The sequence below is a fragment of the Bemisia tabaci genome, chromosome 2 (assembly GCF_918797505.1).
Source record: "Bemisia tabaci chromosome 2, PGI_BMITA_v3".
Classification (NCBI taxonomy): Eukaryota; Metazoa; Arthropoda; class Insecta; order Hemiptera; family Aleyrodidae; genus Bemisia; species Bemisia tabaci.
Window position 1 is genome coordinate 78,376,746 of NC_092794.1, and position 20,032 is coordinate 78,396,777.

Consider the following 20,032-nt stretch of genomic DNA (forward strand, 5'->3'; position numbering starts at 1 on the left):
GGTAGGCAAAAACCTTTGATGAATTCCCAGGGTCCACTAAGACTATTAATCATCAAAAAGTTCCAAAAACTTACTCGAAAGGAAAAAAATAAAATGAAAAATAAATCCCTTGCCGAAAATAAATAAAAAACCGATTTTGAGATAAATCCCTCGAATGACCTTGAAATCACAAAATCGGTCGAGGATGTCTACTGAAATTTTTCCCCCTTTAATTATGAGCTCCGCAACAAGCGTGACTCGCTTGCACCTTTTCATACACGAGCCGCACGAATTCATCTCTTCTTCTCTCCTCTCCTTCCGTCCATGGACAGAGGTCCAAAATTTTTCGGATTTACTGACGCGACCGGCTGCGGCTCGGTGCGTAAACATGGGTGGATTACTAAGATTACGCATAAGTCAGAGAGAAACACGTACAACCTGTCGACTTAAGTGGGGCTCAATCCAGGAAGGGACTCAACTCCTCCACTATAACAATTCCACTAATAATTTTGCGATTCAGAAATCCCCTCACTTGTCCGGACCTAACGTGCCTGTCGAAAGGTCATCCAATGGTACAGATGTATTTTATACTTAACTGATAGAGTATAAGAACAATTATTACTTACAACCTACCTACCGTCCAAAGCAAACGGTAAGCTCCCTTAAAAAAAAATCCATGTTTCAGATGAATCATGTTTCGAAACAGTCTAACAAGTGGTTATGGAAAAATGGGTCGACTGGTGAAATTGCAATCGACTTGAAGCCGACATCAGGGATGATAAGAAGGCACCGATTCACTGAGAGCATCGAGCCGCAGCCGGTCACGTCAGTAAATCCGAAAAATTTCGGACCTCTGTCCATGGACGGAAGGAGAGGAGAGAAGAAGAGATGAATTCGTGCGGCTCGTGTATGAAAAGGTGCAAGCGAGTCACGCTTGTTGCGGAGCTCATAATTAAAGGGGGAAAAATTTCAGTAGACATCCTCGACCGATTTTGTGATTTCAAGGTCATTCGAGGGATTTATCTCAAAATCGGTTTTTTATTTATTTTCAGCGAGGGATTTATTTTTCATTTTATTTTTTTCCTTTCGAGTAAGTTTTTGGAACTTTTTGATGATTAATAGTCTTAGTGGACCTTGGGAATTCATCAAAGGCTTTGCCTATCTTATACTTGATTAAAAGGAAGTGACACGTCCATTTCCTCGACCGGATTTTTTGCCCGAAAAATGTTTTTGAGGGTTTTTGTAGTTTATAAGAAATTATACCTAGCTATGAGTACTACTTAGAAGATCAGCAGAAGTAATATTAAGGTTACCACTAATGATAATTTTGTCTTTATTATACATACTTCTTTTAATCGTGGTTGATTTAACTGCTTAATTCTTATTTTTCCTTCATTTTTCTGAGTTTCACTGGGGGAAAAGAGAGAAGAAGAGGAAACAAAAAAAACCTTGCAAAAATTTGGTGTTGAGGCAGGGCAAAAATGTTCTATGTGGAGAGCGAGCAGGCATCCCGCTCTCCTCCCCCCCCCCCTTTCGGATGTTTTAAATATCTACTTTACAAAAGGTGATACTAAACAATGAGCATCTATGAAAACATCCTACTCCCACTATTTAGAGCCTATTAACTATTAACAGTCATGTCAAGGGAATCTGTCCCTACTATGCATGGCTTATGCATGACTTAAATATATACATATAGTAGGTAGGTACATACAGGGTTATCCAAAAGTCACTGACCACCCCTGTAACTTTTTTCCTAATTGAGATAGAAGTTTGAAACTTTGGCAATGTTCCTCGGTCTAAAGTAGCAACTTTTCGGTCCCCCCAAAATTTTGGGGGGCGGCCCCCTCTAAGGGGGGCGGGGGCTAACTTTTTTTTTCAAATGGCAACCCCCCCCCCTTTGTGATACCTCATTCGAAAGATAATAAAAGAAGAAAATTTTTGGCGCAAACCGCAGGTCAAAATGTTGAGTTTTGACAAAATGGCGGCCGGTCAAAGTTCAAAATGGCGGAAATTTGACATCTCCGTTGTTTATCGACGGATTGGTGTGAAACTTGGAATCCTAGGGTTTTTCGGGATGAGAAAAACGATTCTGGCATTGGTTTTCCAGAAAAGTCTGTCTTTTTCAAAATGGCGGCCTCGAGCGGGAAGTGGATATTTAAGCTGCTTATCGTTGGATTTGTATGAAACTCGGTATGCGGGGGTGTTTCGTCACGAGAAGAACGAATCTTTCATTGGATATCTGAAATTCCGACAAATTTCAAAATGTCGGCGGAAAAATGGCGGGGAATCAGTTTTACGGCTGTTTATCGATGGATTTGCATGAAATTCGCTATCCTGGTGGTTTTTGGCTCTATAAAAAGGAATCTCTCATTAGATTCTGGAAAAACTGAATAATCGATATCGAAGTTCATGCAAATCCATCGATAAACAGCCGTAAAACTGATTTCCCGCCATTTTTCCGCCGCCATTTTGAAATTAGTCGGAATTTTAGATATCCAATGAAAGATTCGTTCTTCTCGTGCCGAAACACTTCGCATACCAAGTTTCATACAAATCCAACGATAAGCAGCCTAAATATCCACTTCCCACTCTAGGTCGCCATTTTGACCGCGGCCATTTTGAAAAAGACTGACTTATCTAGAAAACCAATGCCAGAATCGTTTTTCTCGTCTCGAAAAACCCTAGGATTCCGAGTTTAACACCAATTCGTCAATGCACAACGGAGATGTCAAATTTCCGCCATTTTGAACTTTGACCGGCCGCCATTTTGTCAAAACTCAACATTTTGACCTGCGGTTTGCGCCAAAAATTTTCTTCTTTTATTCTCTTTCGAATGAGGTATCACAAAGGGGGGGGGGGGTTGCCATTTGAAAAAAAAAGTTAGCCCCCGCCCCCCAAAATTTTGGGGGGGACCGAAAAGTTGCTACTTCAGACCGAGGAACATTGCCAAAGTTTCAAACTTCCATCTCAATTGGGAAAAAAGTTACAGGGGTGGTCAGTGACTTTTGGATAACCCTGTATGATGCATTTTAAGTAGGATCAGGTACGTTTATTGCTATAACTTAGGAACCGCTTGGCGGCCCACAATGAAACTTTCGGAAATGCTTTTTAAGATTATGTAAGGATCACCTACAAATAAAATCAAAATTATAAAAAAATGCCCGTTTTGAAAAATTAAAATTTGAAAATTCAAAACTTTCCAAAATTTTTCAAAATTTTTTTTTCAATTTTTTTAAAAAAAAGGAAGAACTTTAGGCTTCAAAACAAAACCTAGTTCAAGTTTTTCCGGTTTTTTTTATTTTTTTGTAACGAAGCTCCGCAAATATAACAGGGTGGTGGAACAAAGCTTGCACAGGGCTCTATTTTTTGCACTTTTGGAAAAATAATTCCATACCATGGACTTTTATCGAACCATACTGGTGGTAACTTGGACTCCAGGATATGTAGGTCTGTACAGAATGCTCTGCGGGTCTAGGGGGGAATTTTTCAACCTCGCAATTGAGGACACCGCACCAAGAACAGCCTATAAGCGTATAGGTCGTTTTTACGCCCATCTGCTTTTCGGATTCTACTTACCCTGGACTATGCTGTGGTAGCGATAGAATATAGATAGGTAACGGCTCGAGGTCGAAAAACCTTTTTTTTCTGAGTTAAGTCAGGCCTCTGGATCGATGGGTGCAAGAACAACCTATAAACGGGCCTATAAACTTAAGGGCTTAAGGTGCTAGTTACCCCTCTTTTTACTCACTATCGATATTCTTTCATTTTGCGTTAATCATGCGTGATTAAAATGATTTATACTTCATATTGCCACCAAAATGACTGTTGAGCGTAATAATGGCCTATAAACCGTTTTTTAAATTAAATATATTAGAGTGTAAACCCAAAATGTATCGCAAAATCTACCCGGCATCCTTCAATGGAAGGGTTAGGTCACCCAAAAACACCAAAACAGGGTACCTGCATAGAAAAGTCTGCGCAATACATCAAAAACAAAACTTTAAATACGTTTTTCTCAAAACGCGGTTTCCAGTTATAGGCTGTTCTTGGTGCGGTGTCCTCAATTTCGAACTGTAGGAGGAAAAGTAGTAGAAAATCTGAGTTACACCTTTTTGAATATTAATCGAATATTCGAATACTTTCACCAACATTCAATTGTGATGCGATTATCTCGGCGACGATATTCGAATATCGAATATTCGATCATTGAAATATTCGACCATTCCAACTTGACTCTGAACTCTGAAGTTCCAAACATGTGATCTGGAGCCTCACTTTTGGTCGCCTCATGTCTCCCGTGTGTGGCACCCTTTCAGGGTGTGAAAATTTGAATGAAAATTTTAGGTTATAAATTTTCACTACTACCAAGAAAGGAAAAATAGGAAAAGGGATGTGATAGGTTATCTGAAGATGGACGAGCACCCGTACTAATTTTTCAACAATTCCGGGTCTCAGCACCAAATGAAATTTTGAAGGAATTTAGATTTTTAGAAATGAGGGAGGGGAACCTAAATTATGTTAATTACCGTATATAATTTTAGAAGGAAAGCTTTGCAAGGAAAAACTTACTAAGGGAGGAATACTGGAATGAGAAGTAAGAACAGAAATACAGAAAAACAGAGTGCGGAGAAAGGGAAACAAGAATGACGAGAGACAAGAATGAATTAGGTTAGATGATTTACAGCTAATTTCAATGTATAGAAGGAGGACCTGCCAATATTTGCTTCAAAAGAAAGTATTCAAAAGGGATGAGAAATGACTTAAATTTATTTGGAGGTACTTACATTTTGGAGATGTATGTGCTTCATTGATGAGTCGTTGTCTTTCTCTTAACATGGATACTCGCATGTTCTCAATCGCATGGAACCGGCACAACTTGAGGAGAGCGCATACAGACAGAAAAACCCAACAGGAAAATGACACCCATGCTCCAAACTGAAAAATAATGAAATTTGAGCAGTATATTTCATTCAGAGAAATTCAGGAGAAAATTTTGAGTTATAGACGGAATCATTGCATTGCAGACATTATCAATGGTTTGATGTGTGGGATGTTCAAATTTTATGTGTGCTTGATTTTTACGGTAAGGGGCAGATTTCATGCTATATTTTCTTGTTACTTAAGGTCCCTTTTGTAATACTGATGTATACATAATAATATTAAAATGGTAAGCAATAAGGTTCTGCTTATTGACTGGCAACATTTCCACCCTGATAAGCATGGTGGTCTCATCAGCTTAAACCAGGTTAATGTGGGCACTACATATTCTTGTCTTTGGTTTTAATTTACAAAGTGGGAGGTTTCCGGCCATTGTTGGAGGTGCACTGGTTTTAGGCTTCTTCCTTATTTCAACATTCGTGAGGATTAGGATGGGGTCATTCCATTTCAATTTAACCGAAAAAACGGGAAAATGGCACCCACCGACTCGGATTTTTTTAATATTTTTTTTACTTAATCTATAGGTCAACCTAAGAGAAAGTACAAATTTTTAGCTCCATGTGTCGAATACTTTTTGAAAAAAAAAAAACTACTGAAGTTTTATCGCCTTTCGTAAAAATGCACTCTCCAGATTTCAAAAACAGCAGTACTTCGCCTTCAAAAAAGCCTCATAATTTTTTTAGTTTTAAAGATTTTAAGCTGAAATTTAGCACACTGGTGCATAATAGGGTGGAGCGTTTTTGGGCTTTTTTTTTATTTTGAAAATGGACATAGCAGAGTAGTTGTGAAATGGTCTAAAAGTAACGCCTGAATTTTCCTGAATTTTTTCGTCAACGTTTAGGCCTCCCGGATTGACGTTGACGTCAAAATTAGCGGAAAATCCGGGTTTTTTGACGATAACTTGGCAACAATGGCAAATACGACAAAAATGCATAGAATCAGAGTTGTTGGAAATTAAATTTCCGACAAATCACTTTCTTATCATTTTTTCTGTAAGTGCAACCGTTTTAGTGTAAAATTCGAAAACCCGTATTTTTCCGGATATTCGGCACAAATTCTCGTTCAGTCCGGGAGAAATACGGTAGAAATACGGGAGAAAGAGGGCTAACTCGGAACAAATTGCGTGATGGACTTTTCCTACAAGAATACCATCATCGGATTGGCCTGAATAACACAAAACATACAAAATGTTTTCCACGGCTCCACCGCGGAACACCCCTTAAAATTCCTAAAATTCAAAAAGGCGGCCGTGTTTAGATTATCAAGCATCAAGGTAATTTAAAATGTGCATCTCGTGTGGTATGAGGTGTCGTTTCCTATGTCTTTTTAGTCGTAAATTTCAAATATAGTGTTAAAAAAAGCCCTGGTCAAACGGGGTGCATCAAATCCAGGATGGCGGCCAACTTTGAACGGCGGGGAGGGTACCTTATAAAGTTTGATTAGTGTATTACATTTTAAATTGAAAGTAAGGTAACAATCTCTGGATAATATTGGTTTAGCATTTTAATTAGAGGTTCAAAATTAAATTGTCTTTTATAAAGCCTCATCTATGATCCGATGAATGACATCTGGTCAGGAGGCGTAAAACTGGCAATCCAGGCCGAATCCGCAGGTTACTAGGGTTTAAGATGACACAATTTTGCGGTGAATTTAGATAATTTTGTTCGTAAATTGTAAATTTACAACAGAAAATGCCCAAAAATCGTGCGGGGTCTCCCGATTATGGGATAAGTGGATGACTTCTAAATGTGAAGGACAGAACAGAAAATTTCAAAGTGTGATAGTAAAAAATCTTTTAAATAAATCTAACAGTTTTCTTAAATGTTCACAATTAATATTACTCCTCAGTAAGAGCTGAAATCGAAGATGGTGACTATCTCCATATGAAGAATCAATAAAATGGCACTACAAAATAAATGTACAATTCAAAGAGAGACTGCTGAATAAGCGATATTTACATGCAATTGAGTTACCTATTACTAAAAGAAAACGAATGAAAAATGAAAACATTGATGATTCATACCACCGGATGATGTTCCTCAGTATATTTTTTGAGGAGTGATGTCGTCAACTTTAGATTTTAGATAAAATTGATTTTTTCTTTTATTTCGTCATGATTCTCACGTGACCTAATTTGCTTTATTCACATTTCGAATAAAAAGAGTCTTGGTTCTCGGGGGGAATAAAAGGATTTTAAACGCGGATATTACTTACACGGAAATCGGTACCTTATCTTCGAAGATGTATAATAAGACGTATTTTAAAATAAGACGTAATGCTAAAAGGAACTATGTTGCACGCAAACACCGTTCAGATATTGCCTTCCAGCATTATACCTACACCTCTGGTTAACACTACTGCCTTTTACAGGCAGTCGTCGTGGATTTGAGACACCCTGTTTGACCATTCATTTTCCACTTAATTTTTTACTTCACATTTTACCAAAATTACATAGGGAATAATACTTCACTTCACTCATTGCGTCATTATTTAACTTGCTTAAGTCCTCCCACCCTTCAAACTTATCAGTCTTTTTTGAGTTTTGTGCAGCCGATTGACCAGGTGGTATTCATCACGTCATACTGGAAATCTACGACGAAAATTACGATGAAACAACCAAAGCATGTATCGGTTTGCGATGCTGCAGAATTCTTGGAATTTTCAAACATTGCAAACGAGATACCTGGTTTGGGAATTTCGCCGTCGATATTCTTTAAGGAACTAATACCTCACTTGACTTATCACGCGAAGAAGTGGTACCAGGACGAACTATGAGGGGGGAATGTGAGGGCATATGGGACAAACATACCCTCCCGCCGTTCAAAGTTGGCCGCCATCCTGGATTTGATGCACCCCGTTTGACCAGGGGCTTTTTTTAACACTATATTTGAAATTTACGACTAAAAAGACATAGGAAACGACACCTCATACCACACGAGATGCACATTTTAAATTACCTTGATGCTTGATAATCTAAACACGGCCGCCTTTTTGAATTTTAGGAATTTTAAGGGGTGTTCCGCGGTGGAGCCGTGGAAAACATTTTGTATGTTTTGTGTTATTCAGGCCAATCCGATGATGGTATTCTTGTAGGAAAAGTCCATCACGCAATTTGTTCCGAGTTAGCCCTCTTTCTCCCGTATTTCTACCGTATTTCTCCCGGACTGAACGAGAATTTGTGCCGAATATCCGGAAAAATACGGGTTTTCGAATTTTACACTAAAACGGTTGCACTTACAGAAAAAATGATAAGAAAGTGATTTGTCGGAAATTTAATTTCCAACAACTCTGATTCTATGCATTTTTGTCGTATTTGCCATTGTTGCCAAGTTATCGTCAAAAAAACCCGGATTTTCCGCTAATTTTGACGTCAACGTCAATCCGGGAGGCCTAAACGTTGACGAAAAAATTCAGGAAAATTCAGGCGTTACTTTTAGACCATTTCACAACTACTCTGCTATGTCCATTTTCAAAATAAAAAAAAAGCCCAAAAACGCTCCACCCTAGTGCATAATAGTATGTATTTGAAGCGAAACATGTCCACTTTGACCTAATGTATCCACTTGACCACTTGATACCACTTTGATCTATTATTGGATGGGGGGGGGGGGAAATCCCATCTATTATTCGACGTTTTCTTGTTAAATTGATGTTGCCGCGGGTATCCAGTCGTTGTTCACACATGTTCCTCCTATCGATACTATACTACTTTTTCACGTAGAATTCGCATTCATTTTTCGCGAATCGATACATAGATTCGCTTTATTGATTTTTAGCGATTTTACGAGAAACATCGATGGTTTCTGGAATCGATATGCGTCACTTTCGGTTACGTAGCTAAAGAATTAATGTTCCGTGTAAAGTCGGGAAAAATCGATAAAGCGAAAGTAATTTTGGGAAGTTATGGGATCTTGGAACCCTAGGATGAACGTGTGTGAACAACGACTGGAAACCCGCGGCAACATCAATTTAACAAGAAAACGTCGAATATTAGATGGGATTTCCCCCCCCCCCCCCAACTGGAAAATTTGAGAAATTTTCGGTTCCAATGAGTAATTTTAGGTCTCCAAAATTTACTATGTTGCTAAAATCTGTGGTTTTAGTGTTTAAGTACTTAGAATAATTATATCAAGAAACCTAGGCATTATAACTATTGAAGAAATTTATTTTCAGTGATATAACGGGACTTACCATCGGTAAGTTGCCCCTTTCAGCACTAGTATACCTTTAAATCAACTTTATTTTCCAGGAGCTCGGCAGAATGTTTTTCTTCTGGGCTTAAATGACTCGGTAGACACTCTACTTCATGAACCTGAAGCGTTTTTGCTTTTGAATTGTCAAAAAGTTTTAACTCGTTCAGGCAAACCGTGTCGGGAGAATGTTACGAAAAATCGGCGGAATCGCACGATGAGGCTCCTTAGAGGGTGAGAAAGGGCATTTTAAAATTAGTAAGGGAAAGTGTGCTATTTTTCTTGTAAAGTACCCAAAAAAGTGTGTAACCTCAAAAAATTTCAAGGCTGTAGCTATATTTTAAATGGGGGAAAAAAAATTCGCGAAATGACGAAAAAACGCGATTGTCCCAAATTTGAAGTTCCCGCTTGGAGACTTGCGGCCCCGGCAGCACCACTCAGGATGATTCGATCCGGCTGAAATTTTTGTACGTTCATTTGACACCAAGAGACAACTTTATTGGAGGTCAGACATTTGATTTTCGAAAAGTCGAAAAATAAGAACCACCCTAGCGGAGATGTACCACAAAAACTGAGAGTTTTCTACTTTTTCATGCAGTGTTCGCTACAATGAGTGATTAAGTGTGGATGGTAAGAAAAGCCAAGGATTCCTAAAGCGAAATTAATGGAAACAGAAAGAATTTAGGTGAATTTCGGATGAGATGCTACGCTTCATGAGGATTTGATGGGAAACAGCCGCAAAAACTTGCTTTTTTTAGCTTTTTCATGCATTTTCTGCTATAGAGGGCGATTTGACAGAGAGATAGTGGAATACCCAGGATTTTTATTTCAGATACTGTTAGAGCACATCCTAACGATGATTTTCACCGAAAAAAAAAAATTATAATATGTTGCTAGCTCACATGGTTATGCTCATTTTAAGGGATCAAGGTATTGCAGCCAAAAATCAGGGCAAAAAAGGGCTATGTTCAACTCGTATTGTGCTCCAGGGTACATTAGGTCAAAGTGGACATGTTTCGCTTCAAATACATACTATTATGCACCAGTGTGCTAAATTTCAGCTTAAAATCTTTAAAACTAAAAAAATTAGGAGGCTTTTTTGAAGGCGAAGTACTGCTGTTTTTGAAATCTGGAGAGTGCATTTTTACGAAAGGCGATAAAACTTCAGTAGTTTTTTTTTTCCAAAAAGTATTCGACACATGGAGCTAAAAATTTGTACTTTCTCTTAGGTTGACCTATAGATTAAGCAAAAAAAATATTAAAAAAATCCGAGTCGGTGGGTGCCATTTTCCCGTTTTTTCGGTTGAATTGACATGGAATGACCCGATGGACAAAAATTATAATTCCTAACTACTTAATTTCAGGATACTTCTTTCATTCTTCCATCTCAGTTAACTCCCTAGTCTAATTTATACACTTAAAGAGATATACTAAAAAACTTTAATTAAGAATTAGGCATTTTTTATTTACCTGTGCAGCTCCCAATTCAATATAAAATCCGGAGGTATCAATGCCATCCTTAAGATCAAATGCACTACCCGCAGCTATTTCACACCTGCAATCAACAAAGTAGAATTTACAGAAAAGGATGAAACAGCATTTCAAAAACAATGAATCTTTTCTCATTTATGTAGGCTGTCTCACAACAACCGACAGTTGGCCTGGTTTAAAAGAACTGAGCTGGCTATCACAATGTTGTTATTAGGAGGTTTAAGTCCTGATGTAGCAGGTAAAAAAAAACCCTCTACGATTTTGCACTGACTTCTATCTTTCAGACACGAATGACGTTCCATCGCTGTGGAGATTTTAAAGTTTTAATAATTAGTTTATATGTAAGTTACGACTCATTTGGCAAACATTACCATGACCACCGATGATTTTCAGATAGATGTAGCTTCAGTTAACCGGATTCTGTCCAGCGTGTCTGACTCTTGTGTCCTGGGCTGAGCATTGAGCTCCAATCCTTTGCATAAGAAGTTGACTGGCAATTGAACATATTTCTGCCAAACGGGACCAGAGACAGAGGAAAAGAAAGGATGTGCTCATTAGTCGAGGGCCGTAAGGATGAATGGGAATTATAAAGCGCCAGTGACATCAGCAGTGACGAAGCCGCCGCAGCTCGCCAGAGTTTTAACTAATGAGCCCTGTCCACATTACTTTCGTCACATGCCCATGGCTCATGAGTGCCGCATTCAGTTGGCACATAGTTCCGTTTGAGAGTGTGTAACCCCGCTTTTCCATCTCCGAAGGGAATCACGCACACTTTATCATTGTTTCTTATCCACCTTCCTAGAGCACACCCCATCTCTCCCACTCATCCTTAGTTCAGTTTGGCAGAAATATGTCCAATTCAGATTAAAAAGTTGAAATTTAGTCTGTACGGAAAGACAAAAGTCGGTTATGGAAGGAAAAGGAGAAGCCTATTTAGACTTTAGATGTTTTGAGTTCTGTGCCAATGAAGCCTTGTCCATCCAACATTTGGAGTTCTGTGTTATTTTCTGCCAATCAACCTTGCTCTACTAACTTGCTGCACTATTCTAACTTCACACATCCTATCATCTGGGAGTACACCATAAATCATGTTCTGTAAATAAAAATTCGGCGAAATTTGGTCATATTTCCTGTAAATTCTCTACTGAATTTTTTTTCACTGCTGATGAGGTCCTTTTTCAAAAATCTAGTCACACATTATTTCATCTGCCAACAAATGGATTCTCAAAAAATGACTCAATATTGAGTTGTTTAGACACGCTTCAGAAAAAGAGAAAGAAACAAAGGGAGAAAAAAGCGAGATTTCACCGACTTAAAACAAGGGGGATGAAAGGTTTTCCCCCATCTAAATTATCTTGCAACACTGAAAGTTTTCTGCAGAACTATGAGGAGTAACATAAAAACAGGATATTAAAGAAAAGGAACAAAACTTACGAAGGGAATCTTTTGCTAATTTCATTACACCATGTCTTGAACCCAAGTGTTATCATGAGAGCAGAAATGAGAGTAAATGTACAGAGAACAATGCAGGTGACTGCATCCGCAAAGGATGATAAAAATGTGCTGAAATAAAAATAGGAAAAATCATGATGATCCGAGAGAGACAAAATTCTGATCTAAAGCGAACCTTCAAGTTCAAATTGTAGCTGTCTGTACAACTTCTTAACAGATAATTTTTATTTTTTTTTTGGTTCTGTTATTCTTGTTCTTCCAATTCAAGGAAGTCTGTGAAAAGAATTAGGGGATAATTAAAGATTTCATTGTCATTGCAACTGGCCTTCAGATAATTACTTTTAGAGATAATTTTTTGTAAAGTTGTAAGGCTTATCTATAGAAAGCAATTCAGGTAGTGCGAAATTGAGAAGTCTGTTTAGTGTTTAGAATGAAGCGACAAAGAATAAAGAAGAAAAATGAATTTTTTTTAAAGTAGGAATCTTAGGATGGAGCGATTTTGACTTTTGTATGAATTCTTTTGACGGGTAGTGAAAAAATGTCGGGAAATAGGCTGAATTCAAAGAAGAAAAAATTTCAGGCCAAAGTTCCAATTTCTTGCTGGCGCGCCTAAGCCTACAAGGCCTACATTTTGAAATTGGATCTTTGAGGCTTGATGTACTTGGTTTCCCATCGGAATTATCGGGTTTCGTTCCAATTTCGGCCGATAATTTTGTTCGTTTGACCGTATCTATGACTGGAAATCCAGAATCTGCCATTTGTATACGCGTGACTCGACGCGAGAGCGAGCGCGCTCGAGAGACGGCGCCGCGACGCTGCCCCTGCCCCGCGCGTCGCCGCCACCACCTGCCACGGTCGTGCTGCATGCTGCATCTCGCAACCTTTTATTAATATTTAATGATGCCACTCAATATGCATAGCAAAACATGTACCTAAAACAAGTGTTGCTTTAATGATCCTTGTTGGATTTTCCTTAGAAAAAATGTGAAGTTCATTGACAATTTTTACCCTAATCCAGGCGCCCAGTAAGTCTACCTGGAATTTTGGGTTCACAGCGATTTTGTTGGCTTCCTCTATGTTTTTATGGGTCGCTGAATCCGAATCTGAAGTTTCCTACCGCGTATCTGATGAGCATTTTCCGCCATTTTGAAAAAATGGCCTAAAAAGGCCTTTTTTGCGGGTTTTTTTTTGTAAAGCGGCTACGCATAAGAAAAAGTCCCGGATTTGGTTAATGTTTTGGATAGCTGACGTAATTTGGAAGAAAATGGTGTATATATATGCTAGGTTTGCTTAAAAATTGAGGAAGATACAGCATCGTGAACATCGCGCCTATTCACGTTTTTGCGGCGCACCCCTCAGCGCGGTCCGGCTCGCCGCGGTCTGCCAAGTTCCGAGGCGTCACACGCTTTAAACGGTTTTCGTTTCAACAGTATTTCATTTCTAACATTTAATAATCATTTTAATGCTTTAAAATACCTGAAATGTGTTCCATGACCCCTTCCGTTTTCGCTATCCCTCCCTGAAAAAATGTCTTATTACAGTAAGTTTGGATTAATTGTTATTTTTTTCATCTTAGATTAATGTATTACCCTTAAGAGAGAACAAACAGATCCAAATGCCAAAAAATTTGTAAAATAATATTAACTAAAACGGGATAAATATCCCCGTCCTCAACATATTTGTGATGTCTCGCAAGATTCCGCGTCAGTGACTCACTGTCTCAATGGTTTATTTTTTTCGAGGTGTTATCTCTCCCATATTCTGGGGCTACGATCTTGGCTAGAATGCGGTCGTTGGATATCAAAGGGGCTCCAGGATTATGCACTGCCTAGCATTTTCTTATCTCCTTGGCATCTTTATTGCACTCTGGCTAGACTTCACTAATTCTGCAGCAAGATATACATCTTCAGTAAGCAGATGACTGCCAAACATGCTTGTCGCGACTTCACCTGATATGTTGGTTTTAATGTGTTATTTTTGACGCATGTACATCTAAACTTTTGCGATGGACTTTGAAATTTCGTGTTTTATATTTGGCCAGCCGTTGGCAAATCAACAAACAATAGACGTTAAAAGAAAGGGAGAGAGTGCTTTACGCAAAGCTAGTGAAAAACGGCAAGACAGGAAAGTAGAGTTGATAGGGCGTATAAGACATAAAATAACAGTGCATAGGGTATGCAGTAAAAATTACACGAATGAGAAACAAATTTTAGCCTGCAATCGCTAAAAATCACCTTCTCAATCCGTGATTTCCCCTAAAGAAGTTCATTTTCCATGCTATGCGCTCTTTGTGGTGATGCAATTCAAATTGAAGCAAAAGAAAGGAAAAAAAATCTCAATCGAAAAAGTATACGCGTTCAAATCGCCGTTAGTAATGTCACCCATCCGAAATTTGGTAATCGTATATTGGACATAAACAAAGGTAGAACTGATTCAGAAAGTATTTGCATTCGAGACAGATTAGATTCGATCGAGAATTTAGCGGCAAGAAAAGCAAAATATCATCGGGCGTGTTTATTTAAAATAAAAATTCACTCTCTAAAAGGGAAACAAAAAAGTGCAAGTAAAGATCCACCCTGGAACGACAGCAGCAATGGAAGAAATCTTTTCTTATTTGGAGCAAAATAATCCTCTTTTCCGTAACTGATTTTGCTTTCTTTGTCTTCCTGAGCGAACACACAAATTGCTGAAAAAGTTTTCTTAATTTGAAAAATTATTTGATCTGAAGAAAATTATCTTTACTTGACGACTATCTCCTTTCGTTAGAAAAAAATTGTTCAATTTAGGTAAAGAAAATTAATTTCTTATCAATGACAAAGTGATGTTATTTTTAGAGTAAGAAAATGATTTGAATTAAAGAAAATTTCTTTGACACAAAAGACAATTTCAATACGTAAATGTTTTCCTTTAAATGAAGTACATTTTTCTTTAACTACAGAAAAATTTTCTTAACAACCTCTCTTCAATGAACAACAGAGAACTACATTCAGAACAAATTTCCAAAAAAAGGACAACTCAGTTTTTATTTATGGTAACCTATACATACGAGGGTCATTCCACGTCAACGGAACCAAACCAAGCTCGGAACCCGACCCCCTCCGATTCGGCTGAAAATTGGTATACGGGGTCTTTACATCATTATAAGATACTACTTTGAAGGGTTTTCCCATCCGACGCCCCGTTCGCGAGATATCGACCCCCGAAGATAGGGTGAATTTTAGCGATATTCAAAAAAGCCCGTTTTAGCGATTCTCATTTTCTCGACTTCCCTCTCTTTGACTCTCCATAGCGAGACTCTGTATCAATCCATCATACTTTGAAAGAGTGTTTCTAGACCAATTTTTCATGTAGATTTTGAATATGCCATCAAAATTGAGCTAAAAATTATTTAAATGGCCGTAATTTAGAGTTTTTTAAAATTTACGATTTTTTCGCCATTCAATGTTCGAACTGCATTATCTAAAAAACAGTCGCTCCGATTTTCGATTTTTTTTTTTATACTTCAAGCTTAAGATATATACTTTTGGTTGATATACTTTTTTCAATAGTTATCGGACGGTTAAGGGCCTAAAAAAATTCAAAGAGGCCAAAAAAGGTCAAAAATTGGTAAAAAAAGACAATTTTTTACATTTGAATCCAAATATTTCGATAATGAACACTTCAATTAACGATGTTTTCCCCCAGTTTACCCTGTAAGATGTATAAAATTAGACTATCGACACTTTCCATACATTTACCGATCGATTAACGGCCTGATGGAAACCGGAAACCGACCGAAAATCCTCGAAATTGACGCCAAAAGACGATTTTTCACACCGTAACCGATGCTTTCCATAGATTGTAACTGCAATTTCCTATTTTCTCTCTCTATTTCAACCTTAAGGTATATATTTTCGAGCAATAAACACTTACTAACGTGCATCGATGGGGCACGGATCTAAACGGAAATGAAAATCGGTCGGAAATGCTCAAAAATGACGAAAAAAGGCGATTTATTGCATAGTCAGGGAAGCATGTGTTCGAAAATTACGTCCCGTTTGCACGTTTGTGATGCAAGTTTACTCCTTCATTTTGGTCCCTAGAATGAGAAAATCTTTGGTGGACTATCCGATTTTGATGCCAAGGCCCCAAAAACAAGATGGCGGCCAAAATGGAGGCTGAAATTGAAATGTATGTGAAACGGCACAAAACGTCAAGAGAGGTGTCGATCCTCATGTTTTTTGAATCGTAGATTCCAAAAAAATTGTCATACAGACCCCTCAACCCACGGAAATGACCAAAATCCAAGATGGCGGCCGATTTTGGCTCTTTAGTGGCTAAAACGTCAAATGAGGAGCAAAGAGAGGAGTTAACACTCCAGATATCCATTTTCGAGGTCACAAATTCCAAAAAAATAGGAGAAAAAAACATCTCATGCCAAATGGTACTGATTTGGACCATGCAAAGGCCGAACTCAGCAGTCAATGTGCCGCCAAGAATTTTTTTTTATCTTGCTTTAAGCAGACTTTTTCTTGATACAAGAAAAATAATGCTTGGGTTAAGCAAAAAGTAGCTTATATTTACCAGAAATATTCTTGATTTAAGAAGAAATACTTCTTGGCGGCAAATTTAAGATTCTTTTTTTTCAGTGTAAAATCGTACGTCTGTAAGTCATTATATAATGGATAGTTTTTTCCAGATATCTCCTTTCCCTCCAGGCCGCTGTGCGACGAACAGTTCGTTTAAAAATTTTCTTCACCTGACCCACTGTGCGACGCGCAGTTTGTCCAAAATCTTCCTTCCCCTAAACCACTAAGCGACGAAAAGCTTGTTCAAAAACTTCTGCCCCCTGACCCACTGTGCGACGAAAATTTTGTCCAAAAACTTCCTCCCCCTGACCCACTGTGCGACGAAAATTTTGTCCAAAAACTTTCTCCCCCCACCCGCTGTGCGGCCCTGCTCCGGCCAGCTCCCCTCATGCAGCGCACCCCTCGCCTAAAACTTTCAAAGTTCGCCATTTTCAAACGGCTCGGCCGATGTAGCTCAAATTTAATACCAAACCAGTCCTAGGGGAGAACTACCACCCGTAAATAATCCAGCTCAAAATATTCATTTTCGCTCGAGTTATCGAGTGGACAAGATTTGACCTCCCCCCACTTTCGAGCCCCACCCCTCAAAATCTATTGCCTCAAATTTCAATTTTTTTTCGCAGAAATAGTAGTTCTAATAAGTCTCTACTAAATGCAAAAAAATTGGTCAAAATATCTTTCAACGTAAGAAAGATATAACTACTCAAAAATCGAAAAATCTTAAAAAGGCGGAAATACTTACATACATGTACAGGGTTATCCAAAAGTCACCTACCACCCTTGTAACTTTTTTCCTAATTGAGATAGAAGTTTGAAACTTTGGCAATGTTCCTCGGTTTAAGGTAGCAACTTTTTGGTCCCCCCAAAACTTTGCGGGGCTAAGGGGGCCGCGGGCTAACTTTTTTTTTCAAATGGCAACCCCCCTTTTGTGATACTTCATTCGTAAGATTATAAAAAAAGAACATTTTTGGCGCAAACCGCAGGTCAAAATGTTAATTTTTGACAAAATGGCGGCTGGTCAAAGTTTAAAATGGCGGAAATTTGGCATCTCCGTGTTTTATCCGCGGATTGGTCTGAAACTCAGAATCCTGTGGGTTTTGGGACGAGAAAAACGATTCTGGCATTAGTTTTCCAGCAATGTCAGTCCTTTTCAAAATGGCGGCGGTTAAAATGGCGGCTTAGAGCGGGAAGTGGATATTTAGGCTGCTTATCGTCGGATTTGTATGAGAGTTGGTATCCGGGGGTATTTCGGCACAAGAAGATCGAATTTTTCATTGGATTTTTGAAATTTTTAAAAACTTTAAAATGGCGGAGAGAAAATGACGGAAAATCCATATCAAGGCTGTTTACCGATGGGTTTGCACAAAAGTCAATACTCTGGTGGTTTTTGGCTCGAAAGAAATTAATCTTTCATTAGATTTTTGAAACACTGAATATCGTCAAAATGGTGGCGTAAAAATAACGGAAAATCCGCATCCACCATCGCCACACGCATTTTCTCCGCCATTTTAAAGTTTTTAAAAATTTCAAAAATCCATTGAAAGATTCGCTCTTCTCGTGCCGAAATACCCCCGGATACCAAGTCTCATACAAATCCGACGATAAACAGCCTAAATATCCACTTCCCGCTCTAAGCCGCCATTTTAACCGCCGCCATTTAGAAAAGTACTGACATTGCTGGTAAACTAATGCCAGAATCGTTTTTCTCGTCCCAAAACCCCCAGGATTCTGAGTTTCAGACCAATCCGCGGATAAAACACGGAGATGCCAAATTTCCGCCATTTTGAACTTTGACCGGCCGCCATTTTGTCAAAAATTAACATTTTGACCTGCGGTTTGCGCCAAAAATGTTCTTTCTTTATTATCTTTCGAATGAGGTATCACAAAAGGGGGGTTGCCATTTGAAAAAAAAGTTAGCCCCCGCCCCCCTCAAGGGGGGCCGCCCCGCAAAATTTTGGGGGGACCAAAAAGTTGCTACCTTAAACCGAGGAACATTCCCAAAGTTTCAAACTTCTATCTCAATTAGGAAAAAAGTTACAGGGGTGGTAGGTGACTTTTGGATAACCCTGTATACATACATACATATATACATACATACATATACATACATACATCATGTGTATATACATATACATATGTATATACACATGAATGGCAAATATTTTGGTGATCTACGACCCGTGATCGGTGCTCTCTACAAGGTCTCGGGTCTGGGTCCGACATCATGGGAGATAGCAGAAAATACACTAATAAGAAACTAATAATGATAACCACCTACTTCTAGAAAAAGAAACATCCTTGAAAAATAAAGAACAATCCTGGAAAAGAAAATCAAAACACTTTGTGAAAATTTAACTCTGCGAAAGGGTGAAGATTAATTACCGATTCTCTTGGAAGTACACATGAGCTGCAGTAAAAAAGTTAACTATTAATAAAACCTGTGCTGCCGTAAAAAGTAAAATTATTTTCTGAAAATTACACATCAAAATTAAGTAATTTTCACGTAAAAAAAAACTAAAGGCAAAATCAAGAGGGCAAAATTCTAGACGCACTAATAAGAAACCTGGACAAACCGAGAACTGATTATGAGCAATGCGACGGAAGAAATGCGTAACAGGTCTTCCGAGTCAGACGGCATAAGGAAGGGAGGTATACTGCCAAAAGACCCTTGCCAGAGTAGAAGGGTGACACGTGTTAACGGCAGGTAGGGATGGGTTTACGTGGAGAGGGAAACGGAAAATCAAAGGGTGGGAGGTCCCCCAACCATATGACTCGTTCAGCGGCAAGAAGGCAAATATGTCGTTATCAAATCGAGGTAAATTTTGCAACATCGGTCGCGCAAATCGAAAAACCAAGGGGTGCCTGCACATTTACAGCCTAAGAGCTTTCATTTAAAACAAGTCCGAGGAAAATCGGTCCAGCAATTTCCGAGATCGAATTAGGACAAACTGCCCAGCGGCAAAAAAGCAAATATGTCGTTATCAAATCGAGGTAAATTTTGCAACATCGGTCGCGCAAATCGAAAAACCAAGGGGTGACTGCACATTCATAACCTAAGAGCTTTCATTTAAAACAAGTCCGAGGAAAATCGGTCCAGTAGTTTCCGAGATCGAAATTTGACAAACCGTCCAAAGTGAAGGAGGACAAAAAAAAGCCTTAGGATATTAAATATATAGATAATGGGATACATTGATAGTGAAAAGAAAAATAATGTGTATAACAAGTCTTAGAAATGAAAAACTATTCAACCGAAAACCGTTTAAAGCGTGTAACGCCTCGGAACTTGGCGGACCGCGGCGAGCCGGACCGCGCTGAGGGGTGCGCCGTGAAAACGTGAATAGGCGCGATGTTCACGATCTTCCTCAATTTTTAAGCAAACCTAGCATATGTACACTGTTAGAGAACACCTAG

At 38.6% G+C, this 20,032-nt stretch overlaps 1 protein-coding gene across 6 annotated transcripts in view; it reads right to left on the bottom strand.

The window, feature by feature from the left end:
• The window catches only part of LOC109038537 (transmembrane protein 179), a 71,477-nt gene that overhangs the window by 40,309 nt on the left and 11,136 nt on the right, over nucleotides 1–20,032 (bottom strand). For all 6 annotated transcript variants that reach the window (XR_011899187.1, XR_002009604.2, XR_002009605.2 and 3 more), the window contains exons 3-5: nucleotides 12,036–12,164; nucleotides 10,581–10,665; nucleotides 4,767–4,917 (exon numbers count right to left, since the gene is read on the bottom strand). Coding sequence is in view for 3 of the 6 variants with exons in the window: in XM_072296357.1 (XP_072152458.1) it covers nucleotides 4,767–4,917; nucleotides 10,581–10,665; nucleotides 12,036–12,164 (365 nt within the window). In the remaining 3 variants the exon portion in view is untranslated. The remainder of the gene's footprint in view (nucleotides 1–4,766; nucleotides 4,918–10,580; nucleotides 10,666–12,035; nucleotides 12,165–20,032) is intronic.